At 48.2% G+C, this 16,475-nt stretch overlaps 1 protein-coding gene across 3 annotated transcripts in view; it reads left to right on the top strand.

The window, feature by feature from the left end:
• MGAT4B (alpha-1,3-mannosyl-glycoprotein 4-beta-N-acetylglucosaminyltransferase B) overlaps nt 1-16,475 on the top strand; it is a 52,044-nt gene that overhangs the window by 11,277 nt on the left and 24,292 nt on the right. Inside the window, exons 1-2 of one of the 3 annotated variants that reach the window (XM_037397525.1) lie at nt 11,395-11,488; nt 12,529-12,614. The exons of 1 other annotated variant lie outside the window; for it this stretch is intronic. In XM_037397525.1, the coding sequence (XP_037253422.1) occupies nt 11,442-11,488; nt 12,529-12,614 (133 nt within the window). In that variant the 5' untranslated portion in view covers nt 11,395-11,441. Of the gene's footprint in view, nt 1-5,070; nt 5,148-11,394; nt 11,489-12,528; nt 12,615-16,475 lie in introns of those variants that run through there. One more of the 3 variants, XM_037397528.1, reaches the window with a different exon arrangement.

Here is a 16,475-nt window from a genome sequence, read left to right as displayed (position 1 = left end):
GGTTTGTTCCTTTGGCAACATTGACAGCAACCGTGACATTCAGATGGGGTTGGATCAATTAACAGCGTTCAAATATCCGTGTTATGGGATCTCTGCTCTCTATGAGCCCATGGTCCAAGGAGATCTGCTGTTCGGGGGTATGGGCAACAGAAACATGCTTCTGAGAAGCGCCGGTTCTTCGTTACCCCCCGCCAGCTGCAGGCAGCTGCCTTTGCCAGCTGTCGGAGCCTCGCTCCTCTCCGGCCCCCCGCTAAGCGCACTGAGGCATGCCTGAACTGGCTGCAGCATCTTTCGGTGAGCCAGGCTGTGCATCCGTCAATGGGAGCCAGGTCTGGGGACGGGACTTCAGCTGGGATGGCTGCCCACGAGCTGTCCTCCTGTTGGAGGAGGAGGATGGTCTGTCAGCATCATCCCCTTGCACACTGGAGGACAGATGCTGTGCGTCACTGTCTTGTCAGGGAGAGACTCCATCATTCACAATGTGGGGAGTGCCCAAATGTAGTTTCTCAGCGGCAGAGCCTCTCAAATCACAAGGTTCCCATCTTTTCTTGCTGCCATGGTAGTACAGTTAAGGTTCAGGTGTCTTTTGGAAGTACGGAAGGGCTTCCTTGCTTTTAATGAGAAGTCAGACAAGAAATGCTGTCCTGCTCAAGGTGGCCTTGGGTTTCCAGTCTCCTTCCTATGGCACCGGGAGGTTACAAGGGCCAGTCTCGTGCTGAAATCAAAGAAGCCGGAATGTGTATTTTTGCTGTGGACTGGAAGTTGCTCTTGACACCAGGTTTGCCGTTCACACCACCATGAGTTGTCACTTGCCTGTCCCAACCAGAGGATGTCCTTAGAGGCACATGAAGCTCAGCCCTCCCATACCAGGCTTGGTTTTGGGACAGGTAGGCTGCACAGGCTCCGATACACAATTAGGCACACCCTGATAAAGCACTTGCCCAGCAGGGCTGTGTGTAGAAAAGAGGCTGCGTGGGATCCTTGCTGCCTCCGGAAGGCTCTGTAAGAAATGAGTCATGTTTAAGAAATGTGGTCACCTTTCATCTTGGTGACCTGCTTCTTGAACAGCAGCTCTTAAACTGAATTGCTTTACAGAAGAGTCAGTATCAAAACTTCTTCACCTCCTGGTCAGTTGCTAGCCCTGAGGCTCCAGGAGCAGGGCTGCACTTCAACAGCGATGCCTGGTGCAGGCTCTTGCTCTGAAACCACTGACATTCTGCAAGAGGAATCTGGTGAGGTCTGGCAGTTGACCCCTAAAAATTGATTGATTGCTGTGTAAGGCGAGATACCCATCTTATCTCTGAGAACACCAGCCCTCTTACATGCTCTTGAGTTGCACAGAGATCTTAATGGGGATTTTTACCTGGTTCTTGGTATCACTGCACGCCCTTTGAATGAACTGCTTGCTAAGAAATCCTTTACTTGCCCCTCATCAAAGGTGTCTGGTTAGCAGAGTTGCTAGTTGAAGTCTCCTTTCTCCAAGCCTGTGCTGTGGTGAAGTGGTATCTGGAGCTGTTGTGCCAAGTGTTGCTCCGTAGAGCACAGTAAACTCCTGCCACCTCCTGCCTGAGTGACCTGTGCCCAACGAAGCGGTTCTTGGGATGTCTGCAGAGCTCTTACGTACATCGTGCGAGTCAGCTGGGAAAGGCAGGTATTTCATGTCTCCTTGGGAACCTGTCAGAACAGCAGCAGATCGCTTAGCCTGAGTAGTGTTGTCTGCTCCTAACTTCTAAAATGCAGGTCAAGGTGTATTGCTGAAATAGTTAAAGGTCAGGCAAAATGATGACCTTTAGCCCTTCATAGAAGCTGTGGTCATCAAAGAAGGTGTTTCACTGCTGGTATGGAAACTTCAAGCCCTTGCCTGTTGTTCCAGAGTGCTGGTTCATTATCCTTAATGCCTTCAAACCCAAGGTGGTCGTCTCTGCAGCTTCCCCTGATGGTGACCTCACGGTGCTCAGAAGCCCCACCTGAGAGCAGGATCCTCTGCGGTATGCCCTGAGCGTGCTGGATGCACGGGCAAGCCTTCCACACAGCCTCCCAGTGAGAGGCTGGGCTGGGAGGAGCGGTCTGTGCAGGTGAGGCAGTCATCAGTGGCAGAATGGGCCACTGAAAACCCACATCTACTCGTCAGCATCATTTGGTGACCAGGATTGCTGCAGTGCTGGGGACCAGTGTGGGGGTCGTTTGCATCAGACTTGGAGATTTGGTGGCAGAGAGGAGGAAAGGGAAGATGTTGGCATGAGAGGGCTGGTAAGTGCATAAGATCTGGATTGCCAAACGGTGCAAAAAAGGGCAAGGACCTTGCTGGTGCATGGCGCAGCGCGCAGGTGGGAAGGCGCGGGGTTTGTGCGTGCACTCTAGTTTGGCTTCCAGGAGAAACCCTTATCTCTCCTCCTGCCCCCAGCTCCCTGAGTTGCCCTCTTTCCCTCTGCTCTGCCTACACTTCTTGCTGTGATTTCAATTATTTATAGTATTTCTTCTCCCCTTAAACTGCTGGGCTGCCTGTGCGGTATTTAAGCAGCCGTCACTCCCCGGCCCGTGCTGCTGGTACAGGGAGAGGCGATGCGAGCGCACGCAGCTCATTAACAGCATTTGAGGGCTCTTCAGGATGAGCAGCAATGTGAATGTAAAACTGCAATTGGATTTCATCTTATGGAAGGTTTTGATTGCAGCTGGTGAAATAACGATCTGCTTATTAGTGGAGAGTAACAGGAGGAAGCTGCTGAGGGGAGAGGAGGAAGAGTTTTGCAGAGGAGCGTGGCCCCGTTTTTTGGTGACACTTAAGCAGCCTAGAACAAGAGGCGTATCCTCTGCATTACATCAGTGTACATTTGGAAGAACCTCGTTAAACAATTTAATTTCTTTTCCATGCAGGTGGGTGTCAGAGGGGAGCCCTGGGTGACTGGGAAGCATGGGCTTACTGGGCTGGTCGGAATTCGGAGCCGAGGCTGGGGGAGACTAGTCTAGCTGTACAATTTAGTGCTCCTTTGTTTTTACCTCGATGGTATTAAGCTTGGAGAATAAGCAGTAAATGTTTAAATCCCTTTCTTCATTGCTGCCATGTTCAAACTGAATTAACTCTCATCCAAAGGAAGCCAGTGCTGTAGGAAACATCTGCCGTGGTCCAAATTGCGTTTGAGGTTGGAATTAAAATGTATGTAACTGTTCAGTGGTGAGCAGTGAATACACAAATCCTGCTCTTTGCCAACAGTTGTTTTGCAGGACATGATTTGTACGCTTCCCTTGTACCTGTGCGGTTACACGGATGCGTTATTGGAATACGAACCAGCGCCATGTGTCTCAGGAAATAATGATTATAAGGTGAAGCAGCTTGCTAGAACGTCAGATAATTTCATATTTCAAGCTTACGTTTGTTTGTTTATTTATTTGTCCTCTACAGATGGTTTTTCGGGAGTGTACTAGTAATTGATGTGAGGATGTAATTGTAGTCATGGTGCATCTGTGTCGGGGGCAATATTTATGTGCCGTGGCTGCTCCATGAAATATTTGTTCTCTTCGCTCCTCTGTTCCCATGAGTTGACGTAAGCTCTCAGGGAAAGTACAAACAATTTTTAGAGCTGTTCTAGACGTAGTCCTTACAGGTTTTTTTGTGATTGTGTAACTGAAAAGAGCTTTTGAAAAGATAGAACAAGTCTCAAGTACAGGCTGGCTGGGGAGAGGCTGGTGCGTTGCCTTTTCTGATGAGCTTTCGGTCTGCTGAATTAAGAAAAACTGAAGCTCCCATTTCATGGAGTGCTGTCTGAGGGCTGGGATTTTTGGGGTGTATGGGAGTCCCTAGGCTGCCTTCTGGCTTCTTTTGGGTAAAGACCGACAAGTTTGAAAAAATTGTTCAATTGCTTTAAACTGTGCCCTGTCTTTCAGTGGGAATTGCAGAAATAATTGCAAAATAAACTGAGGAGTGCCTGACAAAACCGGGTAAGGCAGAAGTTTGAGCTCATTGAGCACACTGATGCTGTATTTCTGGTGCACGGTGGCAAACGTTGGTGCCACCTGTATTTTGGAGATTAGTTACAAGGTACTGCCAAATTCCCAGTGGATTAATGGACGTTTTGGTTCGGACTGACACCTCCCAGAGGCCCCAGAGCAGCAGCATGAGGGTGGTGGCACCAGAGTCCTAGACCTGGAAGCGGGTTGATGAAGTGCAAAGCTCTAGGTGAAGTTGGCTGAGTATCATCAGCCCGTTTCACAGGTGGGAAGTCAAGGCACAAGAGGGGTTCCCAACCTGGAAGGCACGTACAGCCTGCTGGAACCACCCTCTGACCGTCCCCCCCGCAGCCCCCCAGAGCCAGCGGCCGTGTCTGCAGAAGGATGGGCTTGCATCTCTCTGCTGGCACGTTTGCTAGCCGAGGAGTGGCGTTTTTCGGGTGGCTCTGGGAGGTCTGTGCTGGCACTGGGCTGGCAGGGCTGTGGGGCTCCGGGCAGGCACCCCGAATGCTGCGGCAGGTGCTGGGGGGACACCTGGAAAAGCATCCCCGCTGTGGCACCGCGTCCCACCCAGCTCTGCTGCCTTCAGCAAGGCGCCGGCACTGGGCAAAGTACACGGGGGGCGGGGGGGGGGGGGCAGAGGGTGCCCGGGTGGCTCCAGTTGGCCATTAACGCACTGGGAGGCTGGGCTGGTGGATGGGTTCTGCTGCTGTGGGGCCCCGGGCGGATGGAGGGGCAGGAGCACGGGGGTGGCAGGTCACACCAGGGGCTGCTGTTGCCGCAGAGGAAAGAGGGAGATTTTTATGTTTTGTGGCACCTCTTTTCCTGCTTTGGAAAAAGCTTCCTTTTTATGTGCCTGTGTAAAGGCTTTATAGTCCGAATGCTGCGACTTTGACTAGCTCCTCAAAAATGGTGAATTTTGACCGTGTATAACCAGTGCCTTCGGGTTACTGAAGATTCTTCTCTGTGATGGATTTTTTACTCATTTAAATGAGTGATTTTATATAACTTGTGAGTATTGGCAGGCTTACCATCACTTTCTTCCCCCCCGCCCCCCTTTTTTTTTTTTTTGTTCTGTTTAAGCTTGTTTTTTCAAAGGGACTGAAGCTATGTCCTTCCCAACAGATTGCAAACTTCTCATCTCACTTTAGCCCGGTTGGGCCATGGCATGGAAATCCCAGAGGTGATCCAACATCCTCCAGGTACTTTCCAAGGGAGAACAGGAGGGCAAAGGAGAGAAGGTCTGTTGGTGGCTTTGCCGGAGGATGGTATGAACTCCTCCATCAGGCATGGGTGAATCCATACTGAAGGTGTTATCTTCATAAAGCCCCAGCCACAAGAAATGCTTTAACCAAAGCTTTTGGTTGAGTTTGGGATGCCCAGATGTTGGGCTTCCCCTGGGCCGGGGGGTGCTGGGGTGGCCGTGGTCAGTGCTGCTCTGTGCCCCGCCAGCAGCGCAGCCGGTCCCCCATAGAGTCCTGCCACTTGCAGAAAATAAACAAGACCAAGTTTTGGGGTTTTTTTCCGTCTCACACCTCCAGTAAGCGTTAGAAGTAAGCACAAGGTGAAAATAATTGTCTTTTTGGTTTTGTGGGGTTTTTGTTTGTTTTGTTGTTTTGGTTTTTGTTTTTTTTAATGGGACCATCCATTTTGGTATTCCTGCCTCTGGCCAATGCCTCATTCTCTAATTTTTGTTGCTGCAACTGCTTTGCTTTTTCTTCTTGCAATCAAGATAATGCAGTACAATATTGCACTAAGAATTTCAGCTATTCAGTTACCTTTCAGAAGTTGACTTAATTGGCTCTTTAAGTGATAGCCCTCTATTGTGTGCAATCAGCACGACTCAAGGAGGGAGCAGGAAGAGGATAAGGACTTTGTTGCTAATCAATAAATAAAGGTCTTTGAAATAATACTGCTTGCAATTTGTATCACCGGTTAAATTACACCGAAGATGATAGTCTGCGTGTTCCTTGCAGAGCACGGCTATAACAGAGTCATAAGGCTTTGCTGTCAGCAAGCATGTGGGCTGTTGTACTCTGTGTTTCCAGTAAATCCAATATTTTCCCCTTGGATTTTTTTTTCCCCCTCAAGTATTAGTGAAAACCAAACCAAAGCTGCTGCAGAGCCTGGCACAGGTAGTTTGGGAAAGTCTATAGTGACCGATCATTTGGTTTGCACCTCATGAAGTATGCAAATGAATGTGATACCCGATGATAAATAATTCAAAATGGAGATGCAAGGCAAGGGAAGGTTATAGATGCAATAGATATATGGTAAAGCAACTTTAACAAAAATAAGCAATCCCAAAATCCTAAGTTCTTCTTCTAAGCACTGATCCACCGAAGCAGCTGCCGCTCGGTGCAGGTTTGCCGCCAGTGCAAGGGGTGCAGTCCCCGGGACTTGGATATCCGTCTAGAGTTTGCAGTCAGGGTTTGGCCAAAGCTGCAGCTCTCAGGAGCTGCTGCCCCTGCACAGCTCTGTTGCACCTCAGGTCATCACTGAGCTAGTTCCAGCCTTGGTTTAGGCAGCAGCAAAGCGTAGCCGAGCATACCAGTTTCCTTTTAGGTAGGTATATTTTATTCCTTTTTTTTTTTTTTTGTTCCCCCTAGTTAGTGGTGTAAAAGTGACTGGCTGCTTCATACTTCTTTTTAAAGCTGGAGTTACTAATCGTAATTCATGTTTTAGTCCTAATTAAAAATATTTTGAATCCAGAAAGGTCTTCTTGAGATTGCAAGAGGTACAAGACTGGAAGCAACCTTCAGTCCCCTGGTGCCGCAGCTGCCTGGGACAATTCCAGCTCCTGTTACCATGGTCCCATCCCTGAATCCATCCCCTCCCAGCCAGGGGGTTAGGTGAGAACGTGGGTGCAGAACTGAGTAGAGCCACAGGTTTTCATGTTTGAGCATCCAGCACACTCCTGGGTAGGGTGCATGCCTCTCTGTGTTCCATTTCCAACACTTGCATGCGTAGGGAGTTTTGTTTTGTTTGGGGGAGCAACCAGGGGATCGGCTGACTCGGACTGAGCTGGGATTTACTCGATTAAAGATGCTTCTTCCTTTGCTCCCTGCCCTATCCTGGTAAGAGATGGGTAATTGCTCCTAAGTGTTGTGTTCTTGCTGGGGGGAAGACGGTGGTGATCCATGTTTATAATCCTGCACCGAGGAGCAGTTTTAAGGCCATGTCACATGCCAGTTTGTAGGATTTTTCACAAAACTGTGGAGGTAGATTGAGTTCACCCTTTTATCAGCTGGAAATAGTGATGCTACAGTGTCCTGGTCCAGCTCAGCATTAAGCGGGTCCTTAAATTGCCAGCAATCTTCTCCTGGCAGGCGCTGGCTGGTGTCAGGCGCCTTCGTGCCCAGACACCCCGACAAGGCTGTGTTTGTTAGCGGAGGGTTGGTACGGTCTTGCCTCAGTGGAGAAGTGGAACTGAATGGTCATTTTGTGATGACAGTAATTGCAGCATCCGTGTAGTTTCACCATCCAAGAGTTCTACTAATGATCCCAAGTGCAGGGTTGATTCCATATTGACTCTGCCGAGGACCGCAGCGCGGGGAAGGTGTGTAGCATCTATTTCTGAGATGCAGTAACTGCTGGTTTGCTAGTAATTTTGTCTGTAGTGAGTTAAGCAATATAGGGGAAGAAGGGAAAAGACACAACTCTTTTGTCGTAAATTTACTCTGTGGCTTCTTTTGCTCCCGGGAGGGGCTGTTATGATAAAGTCTGATATATTTTCACATCTGCCTGTGAAGAATGTAGGATTTATCTTTCAAATGAAATTTGCTTTGCTGCGCTGCCAGCAGTTTTGTTTGGTTTTGGTTGGTTTGTGGGTTGTTTTTTTTTTCCCGAGTAGCTATTTTTGTGAAATACAACCCAAGAATTTGTATTGGCTTAACACTTAAAATGTAGCCAGGGGAAGGTGGAATATTCATCTTTATTGTATTTGTTTCTCCCATAATGAGACATTACTGTCTGTTGTAAAGGAAGCGGTCCCCGAGCCCACGGAGCATGCCCAGTTATTTTCTGCTTGCTCCATTAGCTCGTGTGCAGACCTCCTGATTTTTTATGTGCATGTGCTTTTCTACTTGTTTAATCCTGCCAACTGCTCTTCTGGTTGGAAATCCATTTCTATAATGCCGGGTATTACACAAATTTGTTGAAGCTCTTAATGCAGATAACGGGGGGTGAGGCTGGTTTGCCCAATCGGGCTGTGCCAACTTTCTGCTTTCCATCAGTCACACAGAGAGCTTTACGTTGCAGCTCACTGAGGGCATAAAATGCACACAGTAAAGAAAAATAAAGTTTAAGGAATGACTAGGGTGCTGTAAACATCGCTTGGATTTTGATTTACAAAGTCCAAGCACAGCACAAATTGTATGGCTCACTGTGCCCTGTGGAAATCTCTCTTTGTATTCTTTTTTTTATTATTATTTTTTCTATTTCCTTAACTAGTAATCATGGGATTGTAGCAGAGAGCCCTTCTGTAAACAGCTTTTTGGTCACCGTTGCTGTTTACTATTACTCTATGCAGCATGGTGAAGCTCCCCATTCACGGGAATATTCGTAACGGGATGCAGCAGGGATGCAGGCAGTGGAGCTCTGCAGCCCCAAATTTTGGGGGTTTGCGGTGTGCATGATGCTTTGGGGACCAGAGCTGGGGTGAGTGAGAGGCATCATCTCTCTCCAAGCGCTGCATGTGATCCGCAGTGTTTGTGTAGCCGTTTCCAGCAGAACCGAGCACATCCATGCCTGTTGTACTGTTCTGGTTGTTTTAATCTGTTGAATTTATCCGTGGCGCTTTGCCTGGTGGAGAGCAGTGGGAATGTTGTCAGCAGTGGCAGAGAAGGATGCCAGGCTGCTTTTTTTTTCATTATTTGTAGTGAAGCTGTACAAAGTCCATCCAGGACCTCATGGCAAGGGTTTAAGTAGCTCTCAAGCATGCACGTATCCTGTGTTTAAGTAATGGAGTAGGGAACCGGTTCAAAGTTTAGTGTGAGTTTATATACTTGTGTTAACTTCTGACTTAACTATCCAGTTTTATTAAAAATAAAAGGAACTAAATCATTCTGGCACACTTTGATAGCTACAGCATTTGGAAACTCTTCAGCTTCTCTCTTCTCTTTCCTGATTTCTTCCCAAGAATAGTTGCAACACTTCTTCTTTAGGGCTTTGCCCTAATGATTACATCTGTGAAGATCCGCTGGCGTGGATTATCCTGCAAGCAGGATTCTGCCCTTAAATGGAAAATAAGCCGCCACAACAGCCACAGTTCGGGGCAAAAAATATTATTGTGGGAAAGCCAAGCTGCTAGATGTGTTATTCCATGTCGTGGAGCGGCACAGTCAGGAAATGCTTCTTAGTGCGGAGAGGAAACGCTCGCGTCTTCTGCGTGCTTGTTGCATTCTTTTTTAATTGTTGTTAAAATAGGAAAACACATCTCTAATAAATACCATCTAATACACCCTCTGTAAAAGGGATGGGAGGCGTGAGAAAACATTCGAGGGAGACAGGGAGGCCGGTCATGCTTTATGAACTCTTTAATTTATTTGCTGGCTTCTGCTCCCTCCCGTTTCCCCACGCTCCGGTGGCAGTGCAGGTTCTCTCCTGGCTGCCCGGCCGGTTCCCCAGCCCCGCTGCCTCTCGGCCAGCGATTTGGGCTAAATAATCCAATTGAGCTTTGCAGCTTATATAACTGTCTTGGCTGGAGGCAGCAGCCGGCCTGACGGGGATAGAAAACACATCTGGAAGTGGTGTACTGAACATACTACTGCGGCCAGAGCCAAACCAATTTGGACAAATTTGCTCATACGCACAAGATGTCCTTTGAACAGCAAGACGCGTGTGTATGGTCTCCTTGCGGAAGAAGTTGAAGTTAGAAAATACTCCCGTCTATAAATCGTTGCGTTGCCCTGGCTGGGAGACTTCACTGGCTTTTCTCCTCTCCTTTCACCTTTGGAAGATCTTCTGGCTCTTCCTCTTCAGCTCCAGAGGATCAGCCAGTCCCTGTACTTTGCTGATGATAAATAACACGTATGTTTATGTATTTCAAAGGTGGGAAGGACCTCCAGCATCATTTAGATTGACTCCTTATCTGATACCCATCATAGGAGATGCTTTTTATTTAAACTGAAGTGTCACTTGGTGTAGAACTGGAACACAGCTCCGAAGAAGAAACAATCAAGTTTTTTTCCGAGAATTCATTATAACCCTGGTAATTTATGCTAATGGTTAATCACACTATTAAAATGTGGGCATTTTGTGTCAGCTTGAGGGTTGGGGAGAAAGAAGAACTCAGCTATTTTGTATTTCAAGTAGCGTGCCCAGCACAAATGTGGAAAAAACCCAGTGCACATTTTAGTACTCTCAGATGTCTGTTCCCCTGTTGATCTCCATTACTCTCAGTAGGGAAGTTATGGGCATTAGCAGCAGAATGAATTTCCCTTCATGTGCAGTGATATGCTCTTATAGCTTCGTTTTATAGTCTGCTGTCTGATGGTAAAGGATTTATTTGTCTTTGCAGGTGTGCAAGGCTGGTTTAGCACGTGCGTCCTGCCTGTTCCTGGGTGCCTGCACACCTGCCTGCTCGACACCTTCCAAACGTGCGCTGGGGAAGGGGTGTGAAACTGCCACACACACCCCTGAAATCTCATGTGCCACACACACACACAGAGCTACTGGGCTTGTCCTCTGGAAACATGTCCAGGGAATTAGCTACAGTCAACATGCACTGGCCAGGTTGCACGGGAGCGGTGCCAGAGGTAGTTTGGCAGAGGGTGTGTTTCCATCTGGAGAGGGGACATTGCTGGGGCAGAGTGATACCAAAGTGGTGCTCTGTGGCATCCTGATCCCACTTTGGCTTTTGGAGTGGTTTTGCCATTTCTGGGTGCTGCCCAAGGATATGCACCCAGGCAAAGCCCACAGTGCCGAGAGGTGGTGCAGAGTGCTGGGCAGCTCTGCTTGGGGCTGCCCTGCTCTACACCAATGTAGGGCTGATAAACGCTTGACCCACACTGACAGCCTCCAGGATTCCTGGCAGGCCTTACTCTGGTTTGTTATGGAAAACTTAAGATATTTCTTCCAGTGTGCTGGTTTGTAAGGCTGTCAGAATGCCCCTGCTCTCACCAGGCGTTGGACAGGCACGGGAGCCTTCTAGGAATATCTTGGTAGTCATAAATACCTACACACAAAGTCACAATCTTATAGTTTGTACGTTTTATTTTTTTCCATGGTCATAAAACTAAATAGTGAGTTCCCCAAAAGAGGCTGTGTATCTTGACCCACTCCTCCCAGCCCAGGGCAGCATTGGAGCTCACCCATCTGCACTGCTCCTCTTCAGACCAGGGTTTGCTGGAGATGATGCCACAGCTCTGCCTCCACTTCTTCCACATCACTGTTGTGTCTGACAGACTGACTGCCCTCTCTTGATGTTTTATCCCTAAAGAAGAAGAAAATTGGATTAGATTTTTTGCAGCAGGGCACAGTGGTGATCCTGGGTAATGAAGCTGCTCTATGCACAGGGAGCTCTGGGAAGCTGGGTACAAGGGTGAGTTATTAACAGGGGACTCGCCCAGGGTGATTCGCTTTATGGACCTCTCATAAAGGCACTCCAAAGGATGAACTGATTGCTAAGCATTTCTTCATGCTCACATGACAGCTTTTGCCCTCAAAGAGGTGCTGAGCAGCCTGCGTGGCCGTTGAGAGACCAGTTCCAAAGCGATGTTTGGGGTACCTAAAGCAATCGAGTACAGAAACAGCCTCCCCAGGCACTGCAGTCCAACAGTAAACCTCTTTGTACAGATGGAACGGGAGCTCGAATTGAGCTCTGAACACTCGTGCTGCAGCTTTTAAGGGCAGTTTCCATCGGAGTGAGTCATGCTGCTTGTTTTCCCTGTGCTGTGCCTCGCCTTGCTCCCCCGCGGTAGGATTTTTCCCTGGGTTTTGACCTCCTGGCACCCCTGGGACAGCAGGACTGCAGCAAGCGGGTCAGGCCCTGCATTCTGTCACTCCCACTGGTGTTGTTTGCTGTGATTTTGTGCAGTTTAACTCCTTCAGTACGAGCTGTGGCGTTGCTCAGCTGTGCTTGGGGTTAGGCTTGTGCAAAAGCCCTCACCCTTCTGTGCCTTTGCTGAGCAGCTGTGGCTCTTCTGGGGCTCCTCACTCTCTCATCTTCCCTTCACACCTCCCCGACTTTAAAAACGTCTGGGCTTTTGGTTTGAGCGTTTCAGCGAATCCTCCTGTCCCAGTATAAAACCAACTGATGGATTGGTTTCATCCCAAGGAGTGGCTGGGGACAGTGAGCGCTGCCGGGAGAGCCGTGCTGGGATACTGCAGCGTTGCTCTCCCAACAGCCCAACTCAGCATCATCCTGTGCCTGCTGCTGTGAGCATGTACAGCCATGCTGGTGCTTTCTGAGCTGTGTAAGATGCAAGTTTAGTCATGGAAAGCTCCAGCTGTGGGCTCTGACGCTGTTAGCTGGGCGCAGCTCACGGGCTCCCAGCAGGAGGCAGGGGCTCTTCTTTCAGCAGGCAGCCTGTCCATCTTGTGCTCTTCTTGCATTTAAAATTGAATCTTTCTGTAACATAGGTTCCTTCTGGGTGGAAAGTCCGGAAAACCGAGCCGCGGCAGTCCACATACCAATTGGCATTACGTTACACGTGCCACCAATAAAGGTAATGGTGTGTGAAAAACTGAAACCCCAAATGCATTCCAATAGACATGTTTGGAGGCAATGAGAGGCATGAACGGCATATCTCTGCTCACAGGGAGTGTGAGGTGTCCTCTGCCAGGGCTGAACAGCACTTCAGGAGTGGCTGTGAAATTAAGCATAAATACCATGGTCTTGTGGTCCGAGGCTATGGGAAGCAGACGTATTTTGGGAGGTGGTAAGCAGCACACCGTGAGGCTTGGTGCATTGTCTTTAAGCCATCAGGTAAACCTGACATTGCAAGAAAGCAAAACCTCTAGGGATGTGGTTTCACAAGCCATTTGAACTGCTGTCCGTTATGGGCTGTCGTCCAAAAGGGCGTCCTAGTTCCCATGTGCTTCCTTTGCACCACTGGCTCGCTCAGTGGGATGATCCAGCTGAAAATTAAGCCTGCAGTGAGGATGCTTAATTGTGCAGCTGGGTCAGCCCATGGATACGGTGGACCGTGGGGCTGCATGGGTGTCAGTGCCATGGCAAGAGGCATGGCGCAGGGAGCACCCTGCCCATTTCAGCGTGCCTGGCTTGCGATCGCCCAAAGCCACTCGTGACACGCTGCCTGGAGCTCGGCATGGGGCAGCGGGAGATGCCAGTAACATTTCAGAGCAGCAGCTTGTTGAGAAGCTTTCAGGCATCATTTAATAAGCAACTAAAGGTCTTAGCAGTAGGACACCCGCGTAGTCAGCATCCTCCTCCTCCCCCAGCTGTTTATTTTCTACCCTTGAAATGTCCTGCAACCCCCACCTTGTGCTGTGCCATCGCCAGCAGCTGTGTTGCCTCACGGCAGAGGGATAACGCTGCCGCTGGCACGGGGCTGGCAGGCGGCATTCCAGCTATCCTGCTGGCCGATGTGGCCCCCAGGCCTCCAAGCACTGCGGCAGTCCCTGCATTTTTGAACAGGGAAAAGTTAAATTACTGCAGGTTGCTGGGAAGTCGGGAAGTCGGGAAGTCCATCTTGCTTGTACTTCCAGTGATGTGTTTTCTGCCAGGGGAAGAAATGAGGAGATTTTGCACTTTACAGCAGGCTGCTGTGGTTTTGCGGGAGGGGGTGCCAGCATTATTTAATAACCCTTTCTCATGCTTTCTTAGCTGCTGAATGAGAAAAGGGAGAAGCGAGTCTTCCGACTCTTTTAGCGGTATGTTTTTCTTCCTAGGAATTATCCTAGCCTATAAAATGAAACAAGAACCCTCAGACAGCATCAACGCTTATAGTTGGTCTAAGTGTGCTGTTTAATGGCATTGTCTTGTTTTTCTCCAGAGAGAAGAAAATAGACCCCATTAAGTGCTCATGTTACAAGCCTGCACCCTGGGGGATAAATATTTCAAATATTAATGCTGAGTAATTTTTAAAAGGTTCTGCATGCATTTTATTTCAAGTATCCTGCAAATTATTTAAGACTACTAAAACAAAATGCAATTCAGAGCAGCTCATCCCATGATCAGTATATGGTGATTTTAAAATCTTCTTCTACGCAGCAGCACAGTCCTGCATTCGATCAGGCATTGGTACAACAGGGAAACTATAATCTGTTTGCTGCTGCGGATCTGTAGTAGACAAAATGTACAATTTACATAGACAGTGGAGCGAAGGGAACGTTCTAAATATCCTTTCACTCTAATACAGTCACATGCATTGCAAATGAGTTACTGTTTTGGAAAAAGAAGTCAAACCTGACTTGCATTGAAGTTCTTGGCTATTAACATCAGTGGAGCCAGGGACTCCAGCCAGAACTTCTGTGATTTCCTTGATACCCCTCTGACTTAGGACGTCGCTCTAACTTTTCCATATGTGCTCTCTGATTTATGACACAGCCACACTTTATTTTGCTGTCGTAAAATTCTTTCATACGCTCAGCCACGCCAAAGGCTTCATATGTTATTGATTAAACAAATACCCCCTGTTCCAGGATTTCAGCTGTTCTGAGTCTGGTGGTAACCTTAGTGGAACGACGAGTGCGACGGTCGATTGTGCGAGGAGGTGGGGAAATGCAACGCCCAGGCACTCACTCTTGCTGATCAATAAGCTATCCTTCAGGTCACACAGTGGCACTGCTTTTTCCACCGGCCGCTGCATCTTTGAGATGGGCTAAGCTCGTCCACCAGCTACGAAGTGCCGATGGCTCGTGGTCATTTGTTGGGGGTGATGATGATGATTCCCCCTTTTTTTTTATTTTATTTTTTTACTAATGTTAGGAGGGAGGAGGGTTAAACAAGAATTTCATTTTGACTCCTTCGCAGGCAATTAGCAACAGCTGCTGCTAGGGGAAGGGCGTGATGATTAACACAGTGACCTTTCCAAAGATCGGCATCCCTTCTCAGAGGGATTCCTTTCGGATGGACTTGCGAGCTGTTAGCGCGAGGCACAGAGTGGGATGCCTGGGTGCTTAAGGGTTTGGTGGAACAAGGTCTCTGTCTCACTATTAACATAATTAGGTTGTAATAAAAAGGAGGCTCCTGTTAGACTGTGAGGCATTTGCTCTGCTTCAGGATTTTCTGTTTCCTTGAAGCTCCAGAGCTGGGCCTTGCCAGCACCCACGGGAATGTGGTCCTGTGCGCGCCAGGCATCAGCTGTTTCTTCTGTGTTGTTTCAGTGCATGAGATTGTACTCACTAGCTTTGGTACACACTGTGACAAGGTGAAAGGGAAAGCGATCTGGTCTGGAGGTTTGCAGGTGGTGAGAAGCCCAGCAAATCCGATTTGGGTTTGTACTGTCTGTGATGGCTTGCAATCCACCGTGAAGCTGGTAGCCACAAGCGACAAGTAAAAGAATCCATGGCATGATCCTGCCGAGACTGATGTGCCTGGACCCTGACGATACACAGCTGAGGCTGCAGGGGGTCCCTGCAAGTGCATTTTCAATACAGCGCAACGACACGCGTTCCGCTGCAAGTCTGTTCCCGCTGCCCTTAGGTGCATGCGAGAGTGTTTTCCCTGTCTGTGCCATGGAGGGACGGTGCATTGGCCAAATGCATCTTCTTTTAAACCATGCACAGGTGTGCTCAGTCAGGACAGACCATGGGTGCAAGCCCCCAGCCTTTCCCCATCACCTTTTTTACCCCTTTCTTTCCACACATCCCCTTGCCCGGGTTTGCCTTGTGTGATGTTCTCACTTAAAAATCCTGTAAAGCTGCAATTATTTTGAGGTTTAATGACCCATGATTTCTGTAATGCCTTATTTTGTTCACTTTCAGCACGTTTTTATTCCCTAATCAAGTAAAGAGTATTAAAAAACCCACCAAGAACAAAGCCTTCACTTTCCATTTGAGAGAAAAATGCTTCGAAAGCTGTATTTGTGCTGCACAGGTAAATAATTAGATTGCCAATGAATTAGCTTCGCTTTGAAGACGAAAGCTGCAGTGCTCCTAATTAAGTTGTGAAGAGAGAGAAATGTGGGACCTTTCTCCCAAGAAATGGGGAAGAGGGGGGTTCCCAGCCCAGACAAGGCTAGGGACCACTGGCAGGGTGGCGATTTACCCCACTTTGGTCTCAGCCCCATCTCGTGGTGCCTCTGTGCTCGCAGCACCTTTCAGCTCTTTGACATTGTTTAAATTCCTCATTTCAGTGTTTTTCCATGGCAGTGAATTCAGAGAAATAATATACTTTCTCTGGGCAACGTATTTCCTTTTATCAGCTTCAAATTAATACTTGAATGGTTACTTATTCCTATATTTTGAGACAAGGAGAATGGAAATCTGTGATATATTTTCATTATATTGCTCTATTTTATATGCTTCTCATCGTGAGCCCTATTATTATATGCCCATCCTAAGATGAATAATCTCATATATTTTTTTCTTTCCTCACAGAGCAGAGGTTTTTTTCAGGCCTT

The sequence above is a fragment of the Falco rusticolus genome, chromosome 8, assembly GCF_015220075.1.
Source record: "Falco rusticolus isolate bFalRus1 chromosome 8, bFalRus1.pri, whole genome shotgun sequence".
NCBI classification, from domain to species: domain Eukaryota; kingdom Metazoa; phylum Chordata; class Aves; order Falconiformes; family Falconidae; genus Falco; species Falco rusticolus.
The sequence above is the reverse complement of the archived record's forward strand: the minus strand, read 5'-3'. Positions and strand labels throughout refer to the sequence as shown.